At 43.5% G+C, this 24737-nt stretch overlaps 1 protein-coding gene across 6 annotated transcripts in view; it reads left to right on the top strand.

Moving 5' to 3' along the window:
• Positions 1–24737, top strand: part of TNRC6A (trinucleotide repeat containing adaptor 6A) — an 89990-nt gene that overhangs the window by 46334 nt on the left and 18919 nt on the right. For 4 of the 6 annotated variants that reach the window (XM_069983983.1, XM_069983981.1, XM_069983978.1 and 1 more), the window contains 4 exons: positions 8094–8184; positions 9101–9122; positions 16805–17119; positions 20830–20877. In XM_069983983.1, the coding sequence (XP_069840084.1) occupies positions 8125–8184; positions 9101–9122; positions 16805–17119; positions 20830–20877 (445 nt within the window). In that variant the 5' untranslated portion in view covers positions 8094–8124. Of the gene's footprint in view, positions 1–8093; positions 8185–9100; positions 9123–15607; positions 15664–16804; positions 17120–20829; positions 20878–24737 lie in introns of those variants that run through there. The other 2 variants (XM_069983980.1, XM_069983984.1) reach the window with 2 other exon arrangements.

The raw sequence follows: 24737 nt of genomic DNA, 5'->3' as shown, positions 1-24737 counted from the left end.
TCAGCTCTTATTTCTGAATAGCGGCTTTCACACAGGTCCCACTGTGTAATTCTTTGTTCTCTACTGGCGACTAATCTCCCCTCTCCATAGGGAATGCTGAGAGTTGTAGTTTTGCAAAGGTTGTAGAACGCTGATCTACAGTATACAGGTGGTAATGTACTGTAATCCAGTGTAGTTTCTTCTGCAATCTTGTCCCTATTAGTAGTATCACAGAGATAAGCTTCAAGGTCAGAGCTGTTTGTTTTTCTGCAGAAAGTGAAGGCATTGATATCGCAAGTGAAAATAACTTGGTATCCAGAGCGCTGTAAAATAGTAAGGGCCCCATTGTCACCGATGCCGATTTTCTGATTCCTGCATTGTCAACAGAGCGAGGTTAATCCACTCCATATGGCTGGATATACACAGGATTGTTTGACCCACAGCTGCCTCGCCTATACCTTCTATACACCGTAATGTTCAGCTCAGCCATGCTTTTGTGTCCTGAATGATAGGAGAAGAGGTACACCGCTGCCAGACTCCTCTAGCAGTGGCTTATCTCTTTGAGAACAAAAGAATCAAGCAGTTAAAATCCAATTCTCTTCCTCAACATAATCTGTCAGGGGTGTTGGGAGGCTTCCATACACAATACAAGGCAGTCACCAGCTTCAGCCAGTTATTTTCTAATGTGCATGGAGGTCTTAAAACCCACCATAGATGATTGGTAGAATGGTCTGACGCACCTGATTGCTCAAAGTCCTACCCCTTGCACCCCTGTCAAACAGCAGATTGTTCCACAGAAGCTGCTGCCAACTAGGCATAGTAGTCCCTGAGCGAGGGATATTAGACCCATCTTTCTCACCCAGTCTGATGTAGATGTACTCTTGGTATCTCCTAAGGCTGACGCCTCTCTGTTTTATGTTTGTCCCCTGTAGTGTAGTGGCGCCTACGGCGACTTCTTGCTTTATTTTATTCTAATTATTGTTATGGGGATTATTTTTAATTATTTTATTTAAAAGTAAAATTTTAATATGTGTACACCCCTACAGTGATTACATTTAGTTTCCCTGGTGGTGGTGTCAGAGGAGGTTTTTACTGACTTCATTTTCGCTATTTCTCCCTGTATTACACTGTCCGATCACTATAGTAACCGAGCGACAATCTGCTAAATCGGCGCTCGTTTACTGAGTCTATTACACGGCTCGGTTATTAGGCCGCAAGGGTTGTGTATTTATAGATATCTATCGTTTCCGATGTCGGGGCCGACAGCGGAATCTGCCTGACAATAGAATGGAGTCTATGGCACAGGTGGAGAAGCACACAGCTGCGGAATCCATGGCAGGTGGATCCGCCAGGATTTCATAGTGTGCACATTCCCTAAGGGCATGTGCACACTGAGGAATAGGCGAGGAATTGAAGAGGAAAGTTTTCTACTTGAAATTCCTTGCCTATTGAACTCTGGCAGAATTCAAGCCCCATTGACATCTATTGAATTACTCTAGAGAAATACACCCAAATACTTGTCAACTCGTCTGACGGAATGCGAAGATGCGATGGAATTTTATTTAAAAAAATTCTGCTGTGTGCACGAATGAGGGGAAAGCCAAATAAAACCTATGGAAAGGACCAATGTTCATATTTTATGGGTGTCATTTCGAGCGGATTCCGTGTGCATTTTGATGCGGAAACCTTTAGAAATTCTGCCTCTTTTCTGTAGTGTGCAGGTACCCTAATAGGGCCCTATGGCAGAGCCTGCGCTGCTGCAGTGACGTCTGCCCATCCTCAGTCCTTGCAGTACTGAAGCCTCTCAACGGTTGTCCATGGCTGATTTCTACAGTGCATTTGATCCCAAACTTTTATCCCCGGATAGAGCAGACAAAGGTTATACAGTCAAGCGCCTGACATGTCGGAGCTGCGCTTTCTACCATAGTCAGCATTTAGTGTTCTTTTTATACCGCTGCATGTTTTGTGTTGGTGTGTAGCAGCTTTTTTTTTTGGTTAGGTTCATCTGCGCTTAACTCTTTATATGAATGGATGAGGATGTGTCAGCTCTTCTGATATGTCCGATTCCCTACAGAATAATTCTGGCGCTCCTTTTCTTGGGCTTGCCATGCACATTTAGTTGCTGTCAGTCGAGTAATAGTTTGACTAAGTGCTCTCACCTTCCTATTGACATGCATGTTTAACCGCAGAAACTACTCACTTATACCTCCTGGTACTGTATGAATGAACTGATAACTGAGACTCTTTATTCAATGCTGACAGTATCGAACTATGTGAAGGCAAGATTCGGCTTATAAATGGTATATAGCCCAGTTATCACACAAGCATGGTGAATGGGCATTTTTGCATCCGTATCACGGCCTGATGACCACATCTGACAGCTGTTTGTTCAGAAACACGGTCGGGCCAGGGCTTGTGTCCATAATAGATGGGCATGTAATATGCTGCTGTGAAATCTGCTTAAATCATTAATTTCCAGGAGGGAAAACAAAGGAACAGGACAATGTTCTAAGAAAAGCTGCTCCATGGGGGGATACTAACTAAAAGGGATGCCTCAGGAGAGCTGTGACGTGCTCTTTATGGTTATATTTAAACACACATTTGTTGCTGTTTCCTTCCCAATTACTATATACTTTACTGCGATTGTCCATTTCATTAGCATGGGGCTTGCAGAAGTCCATATAACAAATCTGCTATGTGCGATTATATCCTATCATCCGATGATTCTCATCCAGGATGGAAAAAAACAAAAGAAAAACATCGCTGTTGTCTTGCACAAACAGCGCCACACATCTCTATGGGTTGTGTCTGGTATTGTAGCTCAGTTAAATATGCAAAAGAAGAGCCCGTGGAGCCTCATTGAAGAGTCTCAAAACAGGACTGAGGCTCCACGGGCTCTTCTTTTGCATACTCATGTTTCCCAGGGGGCAATGCACTTAGGATTTCACTGCATTGAGCGCTTGCACTAGCAGCCGGCAGTGTTATCGTTTGGCTGGTCTCCCTGAGATCAGCGATCTGTTTCTCTTATAGCTCAGTTAAATCGAAGAGAGTAAGGGTCCTATTAGACAAAGCGATGTTTCATTTTCTCTGACAAATGATCCTTATTACGATTGTTTGTACACTCTAGTATACAAACAATCGTAATCACGGGCAGTTACCATGGAACGATTTATGGTCAGACGCTCACATGCGATCAATAACACATGAATCAATTTTCGTTAGTCATTTGATTTTTGCCTGCATACCCATGCAAAGATTATTGCTTAAATTTGAACGATATAACGATTTTTCACATGATCTTTCTGTAAAATGGTGCCCTTAGGCTGGGCTGTAAAAGCACACGACCTGTGCACAGATGTGATATGAATTTTTGAAAAAGCAGACATGCTTTTCTGATCAGAGAGAACCCCTTTAACTCTCCCACCATGTAGGCCCGTGGTATCTATAGGCTCATCCATGTTGAACTAAAAGCTTCTTGGTTGTTAGTTTCAGGACAGATGGGTGACAACCAAAGGGGCCTCAGGTGGAGATCTTACTTGTTACCTTGTATAAGGGAGTATTGGGGTAACGCACATCTCACTGTGTAACTAGCCAGTTTTAGGAGTTTGAGAACTGATTGACAATACCTGTGATTGAAGGTTCTGTGGGTTGTCGCCTAGTGTTTGTCACTTGCTTATGGCCAGGTTGAGAAAAGACTCGGTGGCGGCCTCCGAACGTCTTTTCATAGCAGCAATGTACTCATGCATGTGCACAAATGTCAAGACTCTGGAAAACACCAGGCTTCTTGCCAAGCGGACACTGATGTTGGTATTTTCCATGCCAGCTTTAGAGTACATTCATACACCCAGAATGCTGAAGAGATGCTGGGATTGAAGTGGCAGATCAGCTGGATTGTAATATACTTGTCTATTAACACATCTCCACAGACGATCACCGAAGCGATTCGTTCTACGTCTTTGACAGTCTGCAGTGTCTGGCCATGTCCAAATGTACAAGGAGGGGTACAATTTCAGATGTTCCTTAACAATTGTATGGGGAGTTGCATGGGGGAGACACACTTTTCCTCCTAGGCCCCCAAAATATACCAATGTGGGAAATAATAAAAACAGCCTAAGACTGTTCCCTAACATGTGGCTCTCTAGCTATTGCAAGACTGCAACTCCCAGCATGCCATGGTCACCTGTGGCTCTCTAGCTGTTGCAAAAGAGCCACAGGCTTCACGGCTTTCTTAAAGTAATGTATTGGTTTGGTATAGTGGTCTTGCCCTTTACCTTCCTCGCTGTTATCAGTCTATTATCTGTTCCTAGATACAGTGTTGTTGCCAATGAACACACTTCATACTAGGGATTATTATGGCTGTCGGGCGACCCTTGGACCTTTATCTGTGCCTGTCATAGAGTTTTTGGACTACTCAGCAGACGGCACAAACCATGTTCAGTGCAGAAGAGGAAACTATTTTCCATGGTAGGTTTGTTTTCACTGAACGGATAGAAATCCACGTGGAGCTTTTTTTGCAGCTTGTGACAAGGTTACAGAAATTCCCCTACATTCAGATAGTCAACCAGTTTAGTTAAAAATAAATAAATATTCATGGCAAAATCTGAATGCGACACACTTAGTGTTCAGGCATTATGGGAGTTGTAATTTTACAAAAGCTGGAGACCCATAGGTTGGGGCATAGTGCTACATAATCCAGCACCAGCGGATTATAGCCTCTCACACTTAGACTTCACGTCGCACTTGAAGTTGCCCTCAAATTGATATCGCCATTGACGTGCCATTGCCCTTCCATTAGGAATATAGACATATTATGGCCTTATTGCTGCCCGGCAATGTTTGTTGGGATTTGCTGTCTGACTTCCTCTATAGCGTCTGATTCCAGGACCCATACTGAGAGCAGCGCAGGTGCTGGGACTTTGATCCCGCTATGTGGCTGCTATTACCGCACAGATGAGAGGCAAGGGACAGAGTAGCAGGTCAGATGGAAATGACAGCAAATTGTGCATTTGATTTCTTCTGTGTGTGTGGGTTTAGCTTTGGTCAGTGATTTGACAGCGCCAGACGCCAGCTTCTGTCACACGGTAGGAGACGTGTTTTGTGAACTCGACTTAAGACTCCAGGTTGCTGAACATCAAAGAACGAGACCATAGGGGGATGACATGAGTGCGGTACTGAAGATCGGCCAGTGCATGGAAATACATCTGACAGTACAGCAAAGATCAAATAGCACTGTCAGAAATCCTGCACCATGGCCGTAGCCCTGTCATTATAGATAGTGCTGTTCCAGGATGCCCAAATTCACTACAATTACAGATTTGGGATTGCTGACGGATGATGCCATTAAGGAAGAGCTGTCAGTTCTATTGTTCCTCCTGGAAACGTGTGAATAACTAAGTGTTAGTATTCCTCTTTCCATAGAGCTTAGTCTGCTCGGTGTAGGGGCACAGGCCGTTGTCAGCTCATACATTGCATGTATACATTCATTTTGCAGGACTTAAGTTCAACAGCCCACACTTGAGTCATTCAAAAGGAACGTATAGCTTTGGGAAAGGGCTGAATGTTGTCACTAGTTGACTACAGTCTATTAAACACAATACATCGGCATACCTTTTCAATATATACTCTGCACGAACTGGAAAAGTGCAATGTGTACATTGCAGCAAGTGGTTAAATGCGACTATTTACACAGATCTGCCTGGAACCGTGAAACAATTGTCTTATTGTAGCGGTCCAGAGAACAGCCGGTGGTGGAGGGGAGGGAGTTATCAAAGGCCACGCTTAATCTTTCTACAATTTAAGTTAGGAGCCTGGCAATTCAGAAGCGCTCAATTAAAGGGAAACTGCCTCCTATGAGTGCTCAGCTGTGTAATGAAGATATTTCCCCTATTAATAAGCAGATGATGAGAGATTCCTATGAGAGCCCGATCTGCAGTATAGTGGAGTGCAGGCCACGTCGTCATTCAGCCACACATTTACGGTTGTGTTTACGGTTGCTCTGGGGAGTCCCATCACAGGACGGAAGAGCTAATTCGGCGGAATCCTGCCCTGGCATTTGTCTTGTTTGTGATCTATCTATAGCAAATGCTGCCAAATTCAGGAAAGAATAGAAAAACAAGCAATTGTTAGAACCTGGCAGAGGATTTCCTCCAAGATCATAGGCTAAGCATAAGGACATCCATCCCAGATTTTATATCTGTGTAATCTATCACTCATTGTTTTATGGCCAAACATTATAGTAACCTTTATAGGCAGCAACACCTATTAGACCAGGGGTGTCAAACTCAAATACACAGTGGGCCAAAATTAAAAAATTGGACAAAGTTACGGGCCAATTTTGTTAATTATTGAAGCGCAAATGCGGCGGTCCTGGCACTGTCAGCGCTGTGCACTACATTACATCATAAATTGCTATAATATGATTAATCCCCAGTCCATGTAATCGCTAACTCCCCAATATTGCCACCATGTAGTACCCAACCGAAATTTTCCCACTAATTAGCCAACCCACCCAATAGTACCCAAATAGTAGCTAGCCCCCCCAAGTGTCCCATATACTAGCCAGCCCTCCCCAATAGTCTCATATAGTAGCCAGCCCTCCCCCATAGTCTTTTATAGAAGCCAGCCCTCCCCTGTAGTATCATATAGTAGCCAGTCCTCCCCAATCTCATACAGTAGCTAGCCCTTCCCCTATAGTCTCTTATATAGTAGCCAGCCCTCCCCCATAGTCTTTTATAGAAGCCAGCCCTCCCCTGTAGTATCATATAGTAACCAGCCCTCCCCCATAGTCTCTTATATAGTAGCCAGCCCTTCTCTGTAGTCTCATATAGTAACCAGCCCTGCCCCATAGTCTCTTATATAGTAGTTAGCACCAAGAACAGTTGTAGAAGGAAACCCGTCATCTGTGGATGGCCCACCATACTTACCCCATCCTGCCGGTTCCACTCCTCATGCCGGTCCTGCAGTATCCAGGGGTAGGGGGTGGGTTCGGGGGGCCGTCCAAGGGTGACAGGTTGTCCCATTAGCTTGGACTCGCCCTTTTCTGCGACCCCCAAAGGCAGGACATGTGTGATGACATCACTGCGCTGCCGGCGCTAGGACACCGCTCACATACTCCTAGGCCACAGGCTAAGCCAGATTATAATATGGGTGGTCCAATCGGCTGTCCGGACCACCCATGTTATAATCTAATGGAGGGCCAGATGTAATTCAAACTCTGAATTGCCTGGCGGGCCAAAAGTGATGACCCTGCGGGCCAGATTTGGCCCACGTGCCAGAGTTTGACATGACTGAATTAGACTGTCTAGGGAATGGTATAACTTCTAAACATCTGGGTGCCACCTTATAAGCACACCTCCCATACTGACAGACCTGGCCCTTACATGCATTACCAGTTGTCCAGTTATTGGAATGAAGGGGATGTGTATGGCAGGTACATCACTACCAATACCTGATCGCCACAGACTAGAAAACTCACATTCTATCTAAATCAGGGATGGGGAACCTTCGGCCCTCCAGCTGTTGCAAAACTACAATTCTTCGCTTTGGCTGTCCAGGCTAGATGGGAATTGTAGTTTTGCAACAGCTGGAGGGCCGAAGGTTCCCCATTCCTGATCTAAATCATGGTAGTTTTAGAATATGAGGCTCTGTTCACATGAAGTAAAACTGGCCTCCATGTCCTAATGGTAGTCTATGGGAGGCTGGCGCACGCCTCCTCTCTCTACGCTAAAGAATGGACATGTCGATTCTTCAGCGCAGAGAGTAGGCGCACAAGCCTCCCATAGACTACTATTATTACACAGAGACTGGCAGGATTCTCCGCTACCGAATTCCGCCAGTTTTACTCCGTGTGAACAGAGCCAACAGTGACGTCCAACCTGTGTCTCTTGTTGCAAAGTTACAACTCCCAGCATGTCAAGACAGCAGTGTTCTGCAAAGTTATCTGTAATCTAATGCAGTGATTCCCAAGGCTGTCTGGGTATAACGGGGTTCGTAGTTTTCCAGTGGGGGGAAAAGTGTTAGGGACCACTTCACCATAGTAAATTTACTGTAATGTCTGTCAATCTTTTTTGTCCCCTTGTGTGCGGTTTGTGTGACGCTTGTTTTGTTTGCTCTAGGGGCACCACGCAGGAGGAGGAAGTACAGTTAATGGAAGAAAAGAAAAACCGAAGGAACGATAAGAAGAAGAAGGAAGCCGCCTCTAAAAAGGTAACAGTGATTTCCCCTCTGCAGTTGTGACTGCCATTAACTGTGATGCACACCTCTTTGTTAAAGGGCTTATCCAGCGCTACAAAAAATGGCCACTTTTCCCCCTACTGTTGTCTCCAGTTCAGGTGCGGTTTGCAATTAAGCTCCATTTACTTCAATGGAACTGAGTTTCAAAACCTGCACCCAACCTGGAGACAAGAGTAGGGGGAAAGTGGCCATGTGTAATGTATTTGATGACCCATTTACTGGGGTCAATAAACTCTTGATTTGGGCATTGATAACTTATCGGTGTGATTGCGGAAAATGATCTCAATCACTGATCAGCGTTATTGGCAGCACCACCAGTGTCTTGTAGCAATAAGTACAGGTACAATAAGCATTGCTGCCTGGCAGTCTCACTACAGCAGTCACTAAACAGCAGTAATGCTCCTCACTAGAGGTAAGCGCAGCGCGGGCATGCTTGTGTCTAACCAGTTGTCATTGGAATACCGGTGGCTGAAGAAGTTGAATGCAGTCTTAGGGAGTCCAGAAAAACCTAGATACAGTCTATGACATGGGGCTGTTTCCATGTTTTCCAGGACTCCCTAGGGCTGCATCCAACAACTTCAGCCACCAGTAATCAAATGCCGAACATTCGGACTCAAGCATCTCTTCTCCTTACTCTTCCAGGAGAACAACCCTCTCTGACATGGTGTGGTGGCAGTGTCTGCCTAACAGTGTTTCATGCATTTCCATGTAAATGAGCTCTACAATGTCTAAGGCTATGTTCACATCTACCATGTTTGCTGTGGATTTTATGCTGTGTTCCATTAAATATTTACACTGATTTACACGACATAAAATCTGCAACTTTAAATCAGCAACAAACACTGTATACATGTAACTACTGTTTTAACTACTATTGTTTTTGTTTCAGGCCTCTGATCAAAAAAACAAAGGTAAGCCCTGTTTTGGTGCAGGTGTATTTATTATTATTTTTATAGTTTTTGACAATGTTTTTATCCATATGTGGATTACTTAATGTTTAGGCTGTTTTACAGTTTGCATACACATAAAGGAGTTATATTCACAGTATAGATGAGTGATCTGACAGTAACTTTGGGTTCACGCAGTCCTGATCGCTCAGCACTTAAATGCAGAGTGATCTTGTTTGCATGCAGCCAAACCTTTAAATTAGCTATCCTCTAATTCACAGTCCACTTCTATTTAAAGAGGTTGTACGAAGTAATAAAACATTGACGTTTCCAGAGGCAGCACCTCATCTGTTCTCAGGATGTGTGTGGTATTGCAGTCTTTTTATTTCAGTATATAACGCAACTTGTGGGCAGGTCTGGTGCTGCTTAAGAAGGCAGAAACCTTTTTTTTTAATGTTACACAACCCCTGTAGTAGAGCAGTACAGGACAAGTAATGTATGTACACAGTGACCCCACCAGCAGAATAGTGAGCGCAGCTGTGGAGTATAATACAGGATGTAACTCAGGATCAGTACAGGATAATTAATGTATGTACACAGTGACCCCACCAGCAGAATAGTGAGTGCAGCTCTGGAGTATAATACAGGATCTAACTCGGGATCAGTACAGGATAAGTAAAGTCAAACGTTTACAAATGTAGTCTCGTCAATTATGTCTATATACTTTAAAGGACTAACAAGCATTGTTTGCGTTTTTTACCATTCATAATGTGTTTGTATTGTATCTGCAAATGTCAAGCGTTTCATATGATTCTCTAGTAATTGATTTGAAAATAACAATCCCATTCAGTGGTTGTAATGTCTGATGTATCATCATCTCTGTGGTCAGCTTATTTGTACAATGGTGAATGAGCCTGGGACAGCGTGTTGTGAGGGCCTGGACCTGGAGTGTGAGCTTCCTATGCTGACTGTTATACTTGGTTTGCTTTGATAGCCCATGAGATATTTTGTAATAACACATGTATGACTAGTATCATCCTGTTCAGTGTTATCTCAGTTGCACCATTTGACTCTCTGAAAAGCTTTAGCCCCTGGGTAAACCTCTGCTGCAGATGACAGATTGCTTTTAGTTTCAGTAGTAAGAGCTTGCAGTAAATCAGAACCATGCCTGATTGTGTAATACATAGTAATATCCAGTTGCAGTGTTAACCAACCATATATAATGCAAAGCAGTGTCTCATTCTCCACACATAACTACTATTGTGCTGTGTCTGCATGGAAATATATGGATGTATATATCTGTATACTTCAGTGCTTAGGACAGGTGCACACTGCATTTTCTTTTACTTCCCTTTTGTTACAGTAGCATTCCCATTCTGTATTTCTCCAGCGGTCGCCTCTCACCCTTTGCCATATTAATTGCCACCACTGTATATAACAATCTATAATGCACCGATCAGCCAGATTTGCTTTATTTCTGAAACGGCACCACCTCTCTTCTGGGTATGGTATTACATATGAGTTCTGTTCTCTTCAGTGGAACAGAGCTTCAATACCACACACTAAAGACAGGTAGCGCTGTTTTTGAAAGAAAGACACTATGTTCTGCTAATCCTGGATAACTCCTTTTAACTTGTTTGTAGAATTTGACACAAGTGGTTTTGCTCTGACTATTGTTGAAAATTTGGCACAAAGTAAAGCTAGCAGTGTATAATGTCCCAAAGATCATCTAATATATATATGGGGTCCTCCTTACTTAACCCTTACAACAGATGTCTGGGGATAGAATGAGGCATTCAGCATGCCCAGGCCTTATGTTTTTAAACCAAATAATGTGCAGAAAGGGGTGTCTGGCAGCGTCTTTCTCCCCTTTCCCAATTGAGCTGAGCTCCCATATATTCAATGTTTATATGTAGTGTTTTTATCAGGGATGGTGAACTTTCGGCCCTTCAGTTGTTGCAAAACTACAATTCCCATCATGCCTGGACAGCCAAAGCTAAAGCTTTGGCTGTCCAGGCATGATGGGAATTGTAGTTTTGCAACAACTGAAGGCCGAAGGTTCCCCAACCCTGATTTGTATGTTTTGTATATAGGGATCAGGAAGGTTAGCTTTCGCCTGTTGGAGCTGTTCACTTCCAGCTTTAGGCTTCAGGATCTCGGCGCTGCTTATCTCTCCGACTTCTCTCGTCATCTTCCTGTAAGGTTTGGACTAAACAAACTTCTTGGTAGACTCCTCTGGGAGTGGGAAGTTTTCTATTGTCAGCCTTTTGTTAATGGAGTAAAGAACGCCACGGCTGGCCATTGTCCTGCTAGCCTTCAGTTTGGGAGTCGGGCTGATTTGTTGCTGACCGGGTAAATGTGCCTCATGCAGATAAATGTCTGTACAGGATGTTACTGCAATAATGTGTTTCCACTCTTGCATCTCCGCGTCCCTTGGATATATGAGATCTGAACGCTGTAAACTACAGGAGCTGTTAATCCTTAGGAGCTAAAACTGAGACTTGCTTTCTGAAGAAGTACAAGCACATTCTAAGTTTCAGCACTTGGCGTTCTAGAGGGAAGTAGCCACATGACAAACTATTAAAGCTGCATGTACACAAGTATCAAGCTGCCCTCACCATTGAAGCTTATAAGAGTTAGTGTCAGTCGTTTTTTTTTGTTTTTTTTTTTGCAGAAATCAATAGTACAGGCAATTTTTAGACACTTTTTGTTTTTTTGGGTTTATTAGCTGAAAAATGCATTTTTATCATGAAAAAGCAATTTGAAGCTCTCCCCCCTGTCTTCATTGTTCTCTATGGAGAGGGGAGGGGTGGAGGGAGATGAGGCACCAAAACAGGACAACAAAGTGTTAATTACAGCTACATCACCGGGATGTCTCTTCTGAAGTCAGCACAGACCTCTCTGACCTCTGAATAAGGCTTTCACACAGCTCCTGCTGTGTAATCCTTTGTTCTCTGCTCTCTGCTGGCGACTTATCTTCTCCCCCCCCCCCCCTCCCCTCTCCATAAAACAGACAGGGCCCGACTGATGTAAGAGTCGATTTCCTGATAATCAGCAGAGAATGACAGAAAGGAGAGGAGAAGGGGGGGGGGACCTGGGAAAAGGCTTTTTGAATGCAGATAATGGCAGATTTGCCTAATAAATGCAATTACAAATTTTCTTAAAATCACCTGGACTATTGATTTCTGCAAAAAAAAAAAAAAAAAAAAAAACCAACAGTGACACTTTAAAGCAAGAGATTAGTATTGCTTGTTCACTTGCTGCTGGCTACTTTTTTAGCACAGTGTTCCCAAACCTGCTGCACTCCACCTGCAAAACTACAAATCCCAGCAAGCCCTGACTGCCTTCTGCTGCCAGGGGTGTGCTGGACGTTTTAGTTTTGCCACAGTTGGAGTGCAGGTTGGGAAATACTACTTTAGGAAGCTCTGTCTTACTGCCAGAGCAGAGTTGGCTTCTAACATGTTCCGAGCCCCCTGCCTGGATTACCATCTTATGTATCACACAGCTGATGTCGGTCGCTTAAGGGTCAATTAGGAAATCGGGTAGTTAAGCAAGAAAATGAGATCTCGGAAGACAAAATAAGGAAATAAGGTTTTCCTTCCTACTCCTCCTCCTTTGTTTGGCAACCCCAATGCAAAAACAAACCATGATTTTTTTTTTTTCCCTTAGAAAAATAACCTGATAAAACTAGATAAGAGGAAACGGCAGGGACTGGCAGGGAAAGTCCTATCACTGGATCATCCAATGTTTTGGGACTCTTGCATCGGGCCTGTGTAGAAGCCGCCGTCTTTCCCCCTCTCTTGTGCATAAACGTGGAGTCGGTGACAGTGAGATCTAATGGGACCGCCCAACATTTCAGGGATAAAAGAGAGGTCCTCCCAAAGGAGGTGGTCAATGTCTAGGACATAGGACAGAGGAATAGATGGCCTGTTAAAGGAATATCCAACCTGTCGCACCTCAACTGTTAGAAAACCACAACTCCCAGCATAATCTTACAACCTTTGGCATGCAGTGAGTTGTAGTTCTGCAATACCTGGAAAGCCACAGGTTGTAAAACACTGACTCAGTAGATTGATCTTATGATGTTTCTATGCAATATCATGTTACTGAGGTAGAAGCAGTACTGGGGAAGAATAGCTCAGGATAAGCTTATGTGTGTTTGGGCATAACATATGCCCATACGGAGGTGTAGGAAAGCTCCACAGACCTGTGTGCCTCCTGTATTACTGCTTCTTGTATGGATGTGGGCATTAGTCATTAGACTTTTTGGTTATTTAAAGGGGATTTTCCAGCACTTTAATATTGATGGCGTGGCTTTTAAATATCTAGTCACTTATTTTTAGTGACGGCGAGCGCTGTGTCCTCTTCAGTGTGTACCAGGCACAGCGCTATACATCTGGTGGTGGCTGTGTCTGGTATTTCAGCCACTCGAATGAGACAAAGCTGCAGTACGGTGTGTCACCACTATAAAATGTACAGCGCTGTGCATAGCGCTGCCGTTCCTTTGGTCACCTGATCCTGAGAGTAGCGAGTTTGGTCTGATATTGATGTCTCATCAGGGTAGACCATCACAGCTAAAGTCAGAAAACTAGATTTTTGGTACATCTTGTAACATAAGGTTGGATTGTGTTGGCTAAAAAAGCCATGTAAGAGTATCTAGAGATACATGTAATGTAAATGTTTGATAGTACATCCGCCCGGCAGGCTATGTGAATTTAAAGTATTATTGGCTATGCTTCTGAAAGTAGTAATAACTTGCTGCATTTTGAATTGTTGGGCTTTTGTCTTCCTATGAATCGGCTCGTCTGTCTGAGCTGCTAGGTAATCGCCTCCTGGACCATTTTGGTATTTTGTGAGGATTATGAGCGTTGCCGGTAGCGTCCCGTGCTGCGCTCTGCACTGAGATGCTTGACTTAGGGGTTAAATCCTCCCTGCGGTGTGCGGGAAATGGGTCTGAAGCGCTCGACATCCATGACAATGGCCGCCTGTAGCCAGGCTCTGCAGTTCTGGCTTCAGTGAGTTAATCGCTTGGCATTCACTGAAGATATTTTCCAGAGCGGAGCGGATAGCTCGGACCAGGGGCTGCAGACAGTGTTGTGTTTTTTTTTTTTTTTGCAGTGAATTTTCTAGTGCAGCAGCACGATACGTGTGGTGTCTGCTCTTAAGCCAGACTTCCCCGGTGTGTGCCCTTCAGCATTCCGGAGCTGTCAGCCCCCCCCCCCCTTTTTTTTTTTTTTTTTTTTTTTTGCATTACGGCACAGCCTGGTCTGCGGTGGCGGCTTGTGCCCGTAGCCTCCCTGATAGAGCTGTTTTTACCACCAGTATTAATGCTCAGACAGCTGCCGTTATTTATTAGAAGGGAGGGAGAGTTTGTCCGAACGGGCCCCTCCGTCAGGAGGAGTTGGCAAACAGGGCTTTCACAGGAGTAAAATGACACCATGCTTCTCCTCCATTTTCTCATGAAATCTGCAGAGTGGGAAAGCAACAGGAGTTGGAAACGTCTTTCCCTGGATCGCCGCTCTTCGCTCAGGGTCTTAGAGGCTTCCTTTTTGGATTTCCATCAGGTTTGTGTCTGCTGTCTGTGTCCGATCCGTTTTTTTTTATATTGTCTCTGTGCTTGCGCTGCTTTCCAGACCAAAGTAAATGCACTAAAGCCTTTGGCAGGAGACACTGCGAGCAATGGCCACCGTAGGCGGCCGCTGCCACCGCTTCCTTTATGTCTATAAGCGTCATTTTTAAGAAGGGCGCCATTGGCAGCCCCCACCGTAATTATTAACAAAGGCCGCTGATGTGCGTAACAGTATGCCAGCTAATGTTGTACTTTGCATAAGGTAAAGCTTTACTGGCACGTCTGGCAACATAGGACGCACCCCAGGGGAGCCGCTCACTGCTTGTTGTGGGGATTTGCCAGGCTGAACAGGCGAGATTTTTGCTTGTGTTGTAGATTTGTGTGCCTGCGCTGAATGGCGGAGCTTTAGGCTGTTTGTTTTTGCAGTGAAATAAGGATTACATGCAGATACATGGCTCCTAGAGATGGCAGAGCAGTCTGGAGTGATGCCGCTCTGTTCCTGCAGATAAGTTTGTGCTGTGTACATGCCTGGCCAGTGACTTATTACTGGCTGGATATGGCTCCAACTAGCTGCAAGTCATTCACAGCCTTTACAAAGTTTGTTGTTTACCCACAGCCCTGCACATGGCTTACAGCAGCTGTGACTTTATAACTACAACTCCCAGCATGCCCCAACAGTCTGGGAGCTGCATCTTGCAGATCACTGGTTTTAGAGCTGTACCCTGTACCATTCAGGACCTGCTGAGAGTTGTAGTGTGCAGATGTTAGAAGTATATAAAGCATAGGTCCATGGTGGTTCTATATGCATACAGCATTGGGCTTGTCATGTTCGGTTTCACGAGGAAAGCGGGGGCCTGTGATACTGCCAGAATTTTTTGGGCGTTGACTTGCATTTGTAGGGATAAAATCCTGATCCTAAAGCAGTGTTAGCATATAGCAGCCACTAGTCTAGATGCAGGCTACCACAGCCCTGGATACTACAAATGACCCTAAAAGGTAGGGGTGTGTGTGTGATTGTATATATATATATATATATATATATATATATATATATATATATAATATGAGAATGATTAAATTGCACTTGGGGAAGTGTTTAGGGGTCAGGGTGGGCTGCCTCATTCAGTGAGTATACATTTTTTTTTGCTATTGCTTATTCATGTTGCCTTGTCTGTATTTGGATGATGAGGGATGTAGTACATGCCACTGCTTTTATTGTTTAGCAGTTAATGTTCATTTACATATAGAGAAATCTCCTTTGTGCGGTTGCAGCATGAGACCATAGCATTAAAGCACATGAAGCCAAGCTGTGGATTTGATGTACCAGATGGAAATTGCTCTTCTCTTATACATTTTGCTTACTGAGGGGCGGATCCTGACACTTCATTTTGGAGACCTGCACTCGGCTGTGAAATTGTCGCCATGGCCCTGAGGTGACCGGGGTGAAGTCTGATCAGCAATAGTGAGAGGCTATAGGTTCTCGCCCGCCACACTGTATTGTGGGTAGCGGTGCCCTCCTCCAGCCTGTGATTGTTTGTTTGTGTGGCGCTGCCTCTTTGTTTTGTGTCTGTGGCGTTCTCTCCGAGTTGTTTACACCCATGACTGCATTCAGCCTCTGTTTTGCTGCAGTGTTCTCCGGTTGGGGATGAACACACAGCCTTCGGCCATTTATATACACACTTTTCGGCCATGACTACGTCGTATGTGATGGTGGATGCGTTTTGGTAAAAGTTCATTGTACCTGTGTAAGTTTTATGTTATCTATGTTATCACAGGGGGAATGGCTATTTAATATTTAGGAAATGCAACCTAATATGTAGGAAGAACACAAGTTAATATCTTGTACTGTTTTATAAGAAAATACACGTTTTAAGACCTAACGCATACCATGGGACAAATAAAACAACATTACTTAACCTGTGGCTCTCCAGCTATTGCAAAAAATGCACCTCCCATCATGCTCTCTGTTTTTTGGGCATCCACGTGTTGGAGCTCTATTTCAGTGCTCTCCATGATGGGGGGTTTAGTTTTGCAATAGCTGGAAAGCAGCAGGTTGGTGACCACTATTTTTAGCAGTCTTATATTTGTGTATTATGATAACTAACGGTCTATCCTTTCTCGTCTATTTACCACGCAGTGCCAGAACAAATACTAAGCCAGCCTCAGCCTGTCAATGGGAACAGTGGCATTTCCACCGTAACCAGCATTCAGAATAATAATGCCAAGCGGCCCACAGCACTCAGTCCACAGCAGCAGCAACTGGTGTCGCGTTTTCCTCCCCGTGAAGTACCACCGCGATTCCGGCACCAGGAACAGAAGCCTTCTGTGAAGCGTGGGCAACAGATTCCCGGAATAGCAGCCAGTCTGGGTTTAGCCACTAAAGTATTAAACCAAGAGTCAGAAAGCAGCACTGTAGTGTGTCCGGAGCACACATCGACTGAAAATCTGCCAGGTAATAAAGCACAAGCATATAATGCTGACAACACCCATTGTATATATTTACTTGAGTCTGTTCTTCATTGAGAAGTTTTAAAGTAATGTGTCATAATGAGTAGAGACAAAGATGGCGTTCATGTGGCTTCAATATTTGCATTGGGTATTCAGATTTCTTTAGGAAAAGTAAGGGTACTATTACACGGAACGATAATCGGCCGAATCGGCCCGTGTAATACTACCCTAACCCCGAGGTTTGTTTTAGTTTGTTAAATGAATGCATTCCCTGCATATATTACATTATGATGTTTCCAGCTAGGTCTGTCATTTGCCACCTTTTACAGACCTGTCTGGGGGGTCAGTCATAAAGCTGGTTATCACTATTAGGCCCAGAGGGGTTCCACGCGTCTGACATGGCAAGGGCTGGGGTTGTCTTCTGTGGTAGTCTACCCCGCCTTACTGCCTTGCACCATGTATAGTAAAATATTCAGGTTGACTGGACCTTTTAGATATTGGGGGGCTATAATCACTTTACACACAGGTTCTTTTTAGGTGTAATTGAATGGCTTGAAGTTTTCTTTCTTTTCTTTGTTTTTATTAAATGAAATTACAACTGTTTGTTCAGCCTTTTTTTTTTTTTTTTTTTTTTCTAGTTGCATTTTAACTTTTATTTTTGAGGGGAGTTGTAGCATATTTTCATTTAGGCTGTTTATGGCCCACAAAATGGCGGTGTTGGGCCATAAATGGGCCAGAAAATGGCCGAACCAAAGACAGCTGTTTTACTTTTTAACAGAGCTCTATATAGTAAAAACGAAATCTGAATTCTTTAGAACTATAAAATGGTAATTTTAACAGCCATTTTATGGTTCAGAAGTTGCCCCGAAATACTAAGTGATGATATTCACACTTTTCAAATTTATTAGGACCCATATGTCCCTATGTGTTTACGGGGCTGTGATGCGTGACACAAATATGCTCCTAGTGCAGACACACAATTGCAGCACGGACCTTTATCTTCAGTGCTGTTGTCCTTGAATAGCAGAGCACTACGGATGCACATCCATAGCGCAGTCTGCAATAATGGACCACATTGTGGACGTGTGAATCAGGCCTTAGGCTAGCCATACACGTAAATTTTAAATAGATGACTTCTCTCTCTTCTGATCTGCTCTATCCTTACACTCAGCTGAGCATGCATGTGTTCTTAATGGGGAGTGTTGAGATGGCCACTGCCAGGCACGTCTAGTGGCTCCTTATCCCCCTGAGAACAAAAATACTGGGCAGTTGAAATCCAACTAACCCGCTCCTTCTCTAATAAGCCCTCATACACATTAAATGGGAAGTTGGTCTTTTGGAAATAGTCAGGTTCGGTTAACCTTTACCTAATGGATGGATGGCTTAAAGTGACACACTCAACCCCTTTTTGCATTCAGACTTCTCTACACAGGTGTAAAGGGTAAATTTTGCTGTTTTCATACCTTATTTTATATCGTACATCATGGTGTTTGTTCCAGTAAAAAGTGATCTTTTATCATCTGCGGATTGGGATACCTAGGCGGGGCTTCACGGACGAAGCGCCATTTAGCCCCACCCCTCTGTGACATCATTTGCACATAGGCCGCCCCAGCCCCACTAGATTGGCCTATGCACAGATGACGTCAAGGAGGGCCGTGGCTAAGCGGTGCTTCGACCGTGAAGCCCCCCGCCCAGGTGTGCCAATCCACAGATGATAAAAGATCAATTTTTACTGGAACAAGCAACATGACGTATAATATAAGGTATGAAAACTGCTAAATTTAACCTTTACACCTGTGTAGAGATGTCATAATGCAAAAAGGGGGTGACAGTGTCACTTTAAGAGAAATTTCCCTTACAATCTCTAGCCAGTATTGAATAGTTGTATAAAACAGTGAAGTAATAAACATACATTCTGAGAATGCTTAACATGTTTTTCATGGGGGAGGGGGTTTGAGCCCGATCAGGCCTTTTGTGCCTTTGTTATAACGCTCAGCCATAGACTATGGTTAGGGAGTTGCTTGTGGTTTAACGGACTGACAGGAAACTTTAGCGTTTCCCAAAGGAAAATTAAGTTTAAAGTCTGAAGAATATGAAATGTTTGGCTTTTTACTGGAAATTCATTTCTCATTACAAGAGTGGTAGAGCTGAGAATGTCCATATACGTGAAGCTTAGTGTAGGTTGTTTACGGAACACGTTAATAATGTATAGGCTGTGGGCTTGGCACATAATTCCTGTAGTGGGCGAAAACTGAAATAATCCGCATCTCATCCACTTCAGTGGATAGGAATGGATTTAGGAAAGCCTTTTTTTTCATCTGGCTATGGAGTTTGATAGATTATAGAAACTCGTAGTCTTGAGGGTAGGTTGGTTTCCTGTTCCTAGATTGCCAGGGTTATTTTTCTTTTTTTAATTTTTTTTTCTTCTATTACTTCATTGCTTCTACACCAGTGTTTCCCAGCCTGTAACCCCCAACTTTATCTCATGCACTACAGGCTTATATGGCATGATGGGAGTGGTAGTTATGTAACAGCTGGAGATCCACAGGCAGAGGTACACAGATTTATACCGTAATAAGGGGATAGTATATATGCTTGACTGGTCACACTTTGGCATGCTGCCATACTTGTCTCATCAGACCTTACAGGGATTTTCCAGTTTCAGCAAATAAAGATGTTTGCTGAAACCAGAATTTCCCTTTTTAGTGATTGACAATCTTAGTCTAGTGAAAAAATATGTTATGTCCTCCTGAATTTCAAGATCTGTCCTTGCAGTCATTCAAAAGGAATTACTTACTTCCAAGTACCAATGGATTGAATGAGTCCACATACAGTGAATGACTGATGGCAGAGATCTTGAAAACCGTAAAATATTGACCAAACAAATGGGAAACTAAAGATGTCTACAGTAGTAATGACAACAATAAGGCATTTAGCCCAAAGCAATTTTTATACACTTAACATTTAGGATTACTATTGTACAACATTAGTAATCGATTAGCACAAACTTCTACTACTAAAGACTTTCGGTCAGGTAAGTGGGCGTGCAATGCTAAAAGTTGCTTCACCATCTTGCTAGGATATGAATCCAGGGACTTTCCCCGATCTTCAGAATGAAGGGGCTGCAGTGCCAGTTTAGTATTGCATCCATGTCACTCACTGTTTTCTTTGCATAGTGCCACCCTGACCACCAGGATGTGCAAGGAATTGCATCACATTGAAGTCATGGGGATCAGATGCAGCTGTCTGTACAGCTGGATGGCCAGTGTAAAGCTAAGATGAGGATGAAATAGTAAAGCGGTGCCGCTGCAGCTCCTTCCTTCTCGGGATTGGGGCGCCACTGCGCATACAAAGACTATCAAGGGAATGCAGCATTGAGTCGATGCTGTGACCTCTTCTTTCTCCAGAATCCTCTGGGACCCCATCAATCATAACGTGATGGGAATACCCCTTTAATAATTCATACAGAATTTGTTTATGTCTTATTTTGCGCATGAAGCTCCTCCTACTCCTCCGGGGTATAATAAATGTATTTGCTGCCGATTGTCCTATGTGGTAAGCGACCTGGTAACCCAATAGGCTCCCGCATCCGCCGCTGTAATGTAATCCTTAGCTCTCTACCTCTTACATGGTTAGGATTGACAGTAGTTGTATCACTTGGACAGATTGGATAAAAAAAATAACATTTTGTTTTAATTTCTTGCTTTCCTGTAGGCATGCCTCCCATTCGGGATTTGGTCAGCCACTCCCCTAATCAGCTAGGTGAATTTTTGTTTTTCAAGCCTAATTATTTTTTTTTTTTTTTTGTTCGCTTCTTGCTTGTTGTTAAAGGGGTTATCCAGCGCTACAAAAACATGGCCACTTTTCCCCCTACTGTTGTCTCCAGTTCAGGTGTGGTTTGCAATTAAACTCCATTTACTTCAATGTAACTGAGTTTCAAAACCCCACCCAAACTGGAGACAACAGTAGGGGGAAAGTGGCCATGTTTTTGTAGCGCTGGATAACCCCTTTAAATTACTGCTTGGCCATCTATGTGCCCTGTGTGCTAGCAGTCTCCCTGATGCCTGTGGCTTGTAACCTGCTTGCATGATTCTGTATGCATCTGACAAAGCATTGGTCTGCAAATTGATTCTGGTGTAACTCTTGTAAGTGAATGAAAACTTGTATGTACAGTGGGTTTTGTTCCTTTCCATAAATGAGGTGAGCATGTCTAGTGTTAAAGAGGTACTCACTAGTGCTGTGCAAAGACCAAATATAAGCAACACTGGGTAAAGTTAGTAACTTTTTGAAATAGCGCTGGGACAGTATAGAAAATATTATATTCTTACCTGACCACTCTCCTCCCTTGTTCTCCTGCAGTGTCTCCGAGTCGCCCACTAAACGCTTCCTCCTCCAACTACAAAATGGACTAAGCAGTGAGGGCCCGCACAGCTAATCACCTGTCAAGATGCTGTTCCACTTCAGTCAGCAATTGGCTAAGTGGGCTGTGAGTCTGTTTTGTAAGTGGAAGTGGAAGCATTCAGCAGGTGACCAAGAGACACTGCTGGAGGACACCGGGGGAGGGTGGTCAGGTAAGAACATATAATTTTTTTTTGCAGCCTCAGCCCTATAGCAAAAAGTTTAAATTACTCGAGTACCCCTTTAACATTCTGATAATAGTTACAAAAGGCAATTTATAATTTTTTTTGCCAGAAGAATTCCTCGAAGAGAACATTATGATGTGGTTCCCTGATGCTTGGATCCCCAGCAATCGGCTTTAATGTGTCGTGGGGGAACCCTGGAGCAAGTGTTCTTTACTAACTCATTGCTGTCAATATATATATATATACTAAGTGTGCTTGATCCTACTTTTCAATCAGTCTTGGAGGGGTTCTGCGATTAAATTTACTTTTGCCCTTGAGAGAGCCAAGTACAGCATTCGGCTCTTTCTATAGAGAATAAATAGAGCTGCAGGTCATGTGCCGACCCACAGCTGTATTCAAAACAAAGGAGCCAGGGGCCAATCTGGAGATCACAGGGGGTACGAAGGTCAGACACCCGCAATCTATTACTTCTCCTCCTGTGGATAGGGGACAAGCAAGTTTCAATCAGAGAACCCCTTTAAATAGAGGCGAGCAAAACAGCCATCAATAAGTTTTGCCCTGGAAAAAGTAGTCCTATTTTCAAAGCTCTCCAATTGCACAGAAGAGCCGGGTAGGATACTCTGAGATTTTCTAGGACTATATCCAATCGATAGTCCTAGGAGACCTCAGTGTCACCTGGATCAATAGAAATGTACTGTAGATTTTTTCAGTCTTTCTTTTTTCTGCTGAATAAGCTGTCGCAGCCACCAGTCTCATGTTTTATATCCTATGAGAGGCGTCCATCTTGATTTTTGTGGAGCCATAGGCCAAAACTTACGAGATTCTAACGTTCTACCATAGTTCACTAAAAATAAAATAATAAATCCGCTCCTTTTAGCACAAAGGGAAAATAATACTTATTTCTCCATCACATTTCGCCAATATTCCACAACCAACTCCCATCGTGCTGTATTGGTCGGGGAGCTCTGCCATGAGCCAATGTTTAGCCTCTTCTATAGGTGACTGTAGGGACAGTACTCTCTCTTCTGAAGGAGAACTGATTTGCAGATATTTTTATGATATATTAATGTCTTGCAGTTGAGTCCAGGGCATGCTGGGAATTGTAGTGGTTTACAGGTTTCGGAGTGCTGGTATACATGTAGAATAATCTACAAATTAAAGTAATGTAGCTATGTAATGCAGTCTTCTCGGGTTATAGGCAACATTATACCCCAGAGCTGTATTCACAATTCTGCTGATCATCATTGGAAACTTGTCGTCGGACACAGCCCTAACAGCTGCTGTTTCCGTTCGTTGTCTATAGATAAGCTTTATTGCCTATTAAAGGTAAAACCATCATCCACTGTATCTCCCTCATATATCCACCTGGAAGACAAGGCTCATGCATCCTACCTAGTGTATATAGTGTATTGGCCTGTATTTTGGCTGCCATCTCTTGTAGATATAGTAGCTCTGACCCATGACTACGTAACATATCATCCCAATCATTTCTTTGCATTTCTCATGTTTTTGATCGTATTGACAACCAGACTTGGCCCCAGGTGGGTTATTACAGTTTCCGGGATGGCTTCTAGGCTCCGTGCGTGCATGTTTCTGAGGCAATTCTGCCTGGGGTTATGTGAAGTCAGGCCTGTTTGTACAAGCCGAGGTTTATGAGTTGTGCATACATTTCATGTCTTATTATGGAGGGCTTCATCCTGTGGCTGGGCATTTCCTCCTAGGCGGCTTGTTGGTCACTTACTCGCTATGCTCTTGGCAGTCACTTCTTAAACAGCACTTAGACACCTAAGACAAGTGACAAGTGTAGCCGGCCAGTCAATTTCATGAGACTTGAAGGATTTGGAAAGGTGTTCTGGGGTTTTTTGTGTCTTTTTTTTTTTTTTTTTTGGTTGTTTATGATGTGACTTCAACGGGTTATCCAGGGTTAGAAAAACAACAGCTTTTTTTTCCCTAGAAGCAGCGCCACTCTTGTCCTTGTTTGCGCTTGGTATTACAAACTTGAACTGGGTTGTAATGCCACACACAACCTGAGGACAGGGGTGGCACTGTTTTTGGAAGAAAGCAGCTACATTTTTCTAATCCTAGATAGCCCATTTAAATAAAAAAAAAATAAAGCTAGAGATTAGATGGAAACTGTTGACAGAAGAGACTAAAATGCAGTGAAACAGTAACGCTTGTAGCAGGCGGTGACTTGCCGCGGCTGTAGGATACATAATGGAAGGGTTAAACCCTGCCTCATGGCCGCCTTTTCCTATGTGTTTTTTCTTCTTGCTGTAAAGTTTTGAGCTCGGGCTGAATCCCTGCCGTCCCCCAGCCCCGGCCTGCGTCACCCGCGCCTGTTTACAATATGAGGTTATTTTTACTCAATGATTTAGTGCTGCTGGAATCTGTGTTTTGTTACATGAATAGCTGGCGACTGCAGATTAAGACCTGTTGCTAGGAGCTCTTTGGATGTTTTTTTAGGTACGCATTCAGACATTCAGGAGCGTTCCAGGGAAATGAAGTCCCAGCACCCACCCCCCTCCTTTTTTTTATTTTTTTTTTTTCATTCTTTTTATGGTTTTCCAGAGAACAGATAGGAAGTAAAACTCTAACCTTGTCTTCATTTAGAGCTGTTTTCCTCTTAAATCACGAGGTGGTGGCAAAAGTTAATGCATTATGACAGGTGACAGAGTATGGCAGTATTAGAAAATCGTGGGAATAAAATGCATGTGTTTTGCAGACCGCCATGTTCTTTAAGATGCCAGAGTGTGTATGTAAAGAACTTCTTTAGCATAGAGAACTGGGGGAAGGAGACTGAAAAAATAAAGTATGGAATAAATTGTTAGTCTCACCATGGGCCGCAACATATCAAAAGTTATGTTTGAGCGGAATACCCTTTTAAATGTCAGTCCAAGTGTGTCCTGCTCTGAAGCTGCACAGCTAATATTAGGAGGGGGGTGGGTTACTGTGTGGCTTTTATTCTGATCTTGTATGTGGTTTTCCTTTAAAATTGGCACTTTTGACAGGAAAAATAACAATAGTAATCAAAGGTGTTAA

The sequence above is a fragment of the Dendropsophus ebraccatus genome, chromosome 9 (assembly GCF_027789765.1).
Source record: "Dendropsophus ebraccatus isolate aDenEbr1 chromosome 9, aDenEbr1.pat, whole genome shotgun sequence".
NCBI lineage: Eukaryota > Metazoa > Chordata > Amphibia > Anura > Hylidae > Dendropsophus > Dendropsophus ebraccatus.
The sequence above is the reverse complement of the archived record's forward strand: the minus strand, read 5'-3'. Positions and strand labels throughout refer to the sequence as shown.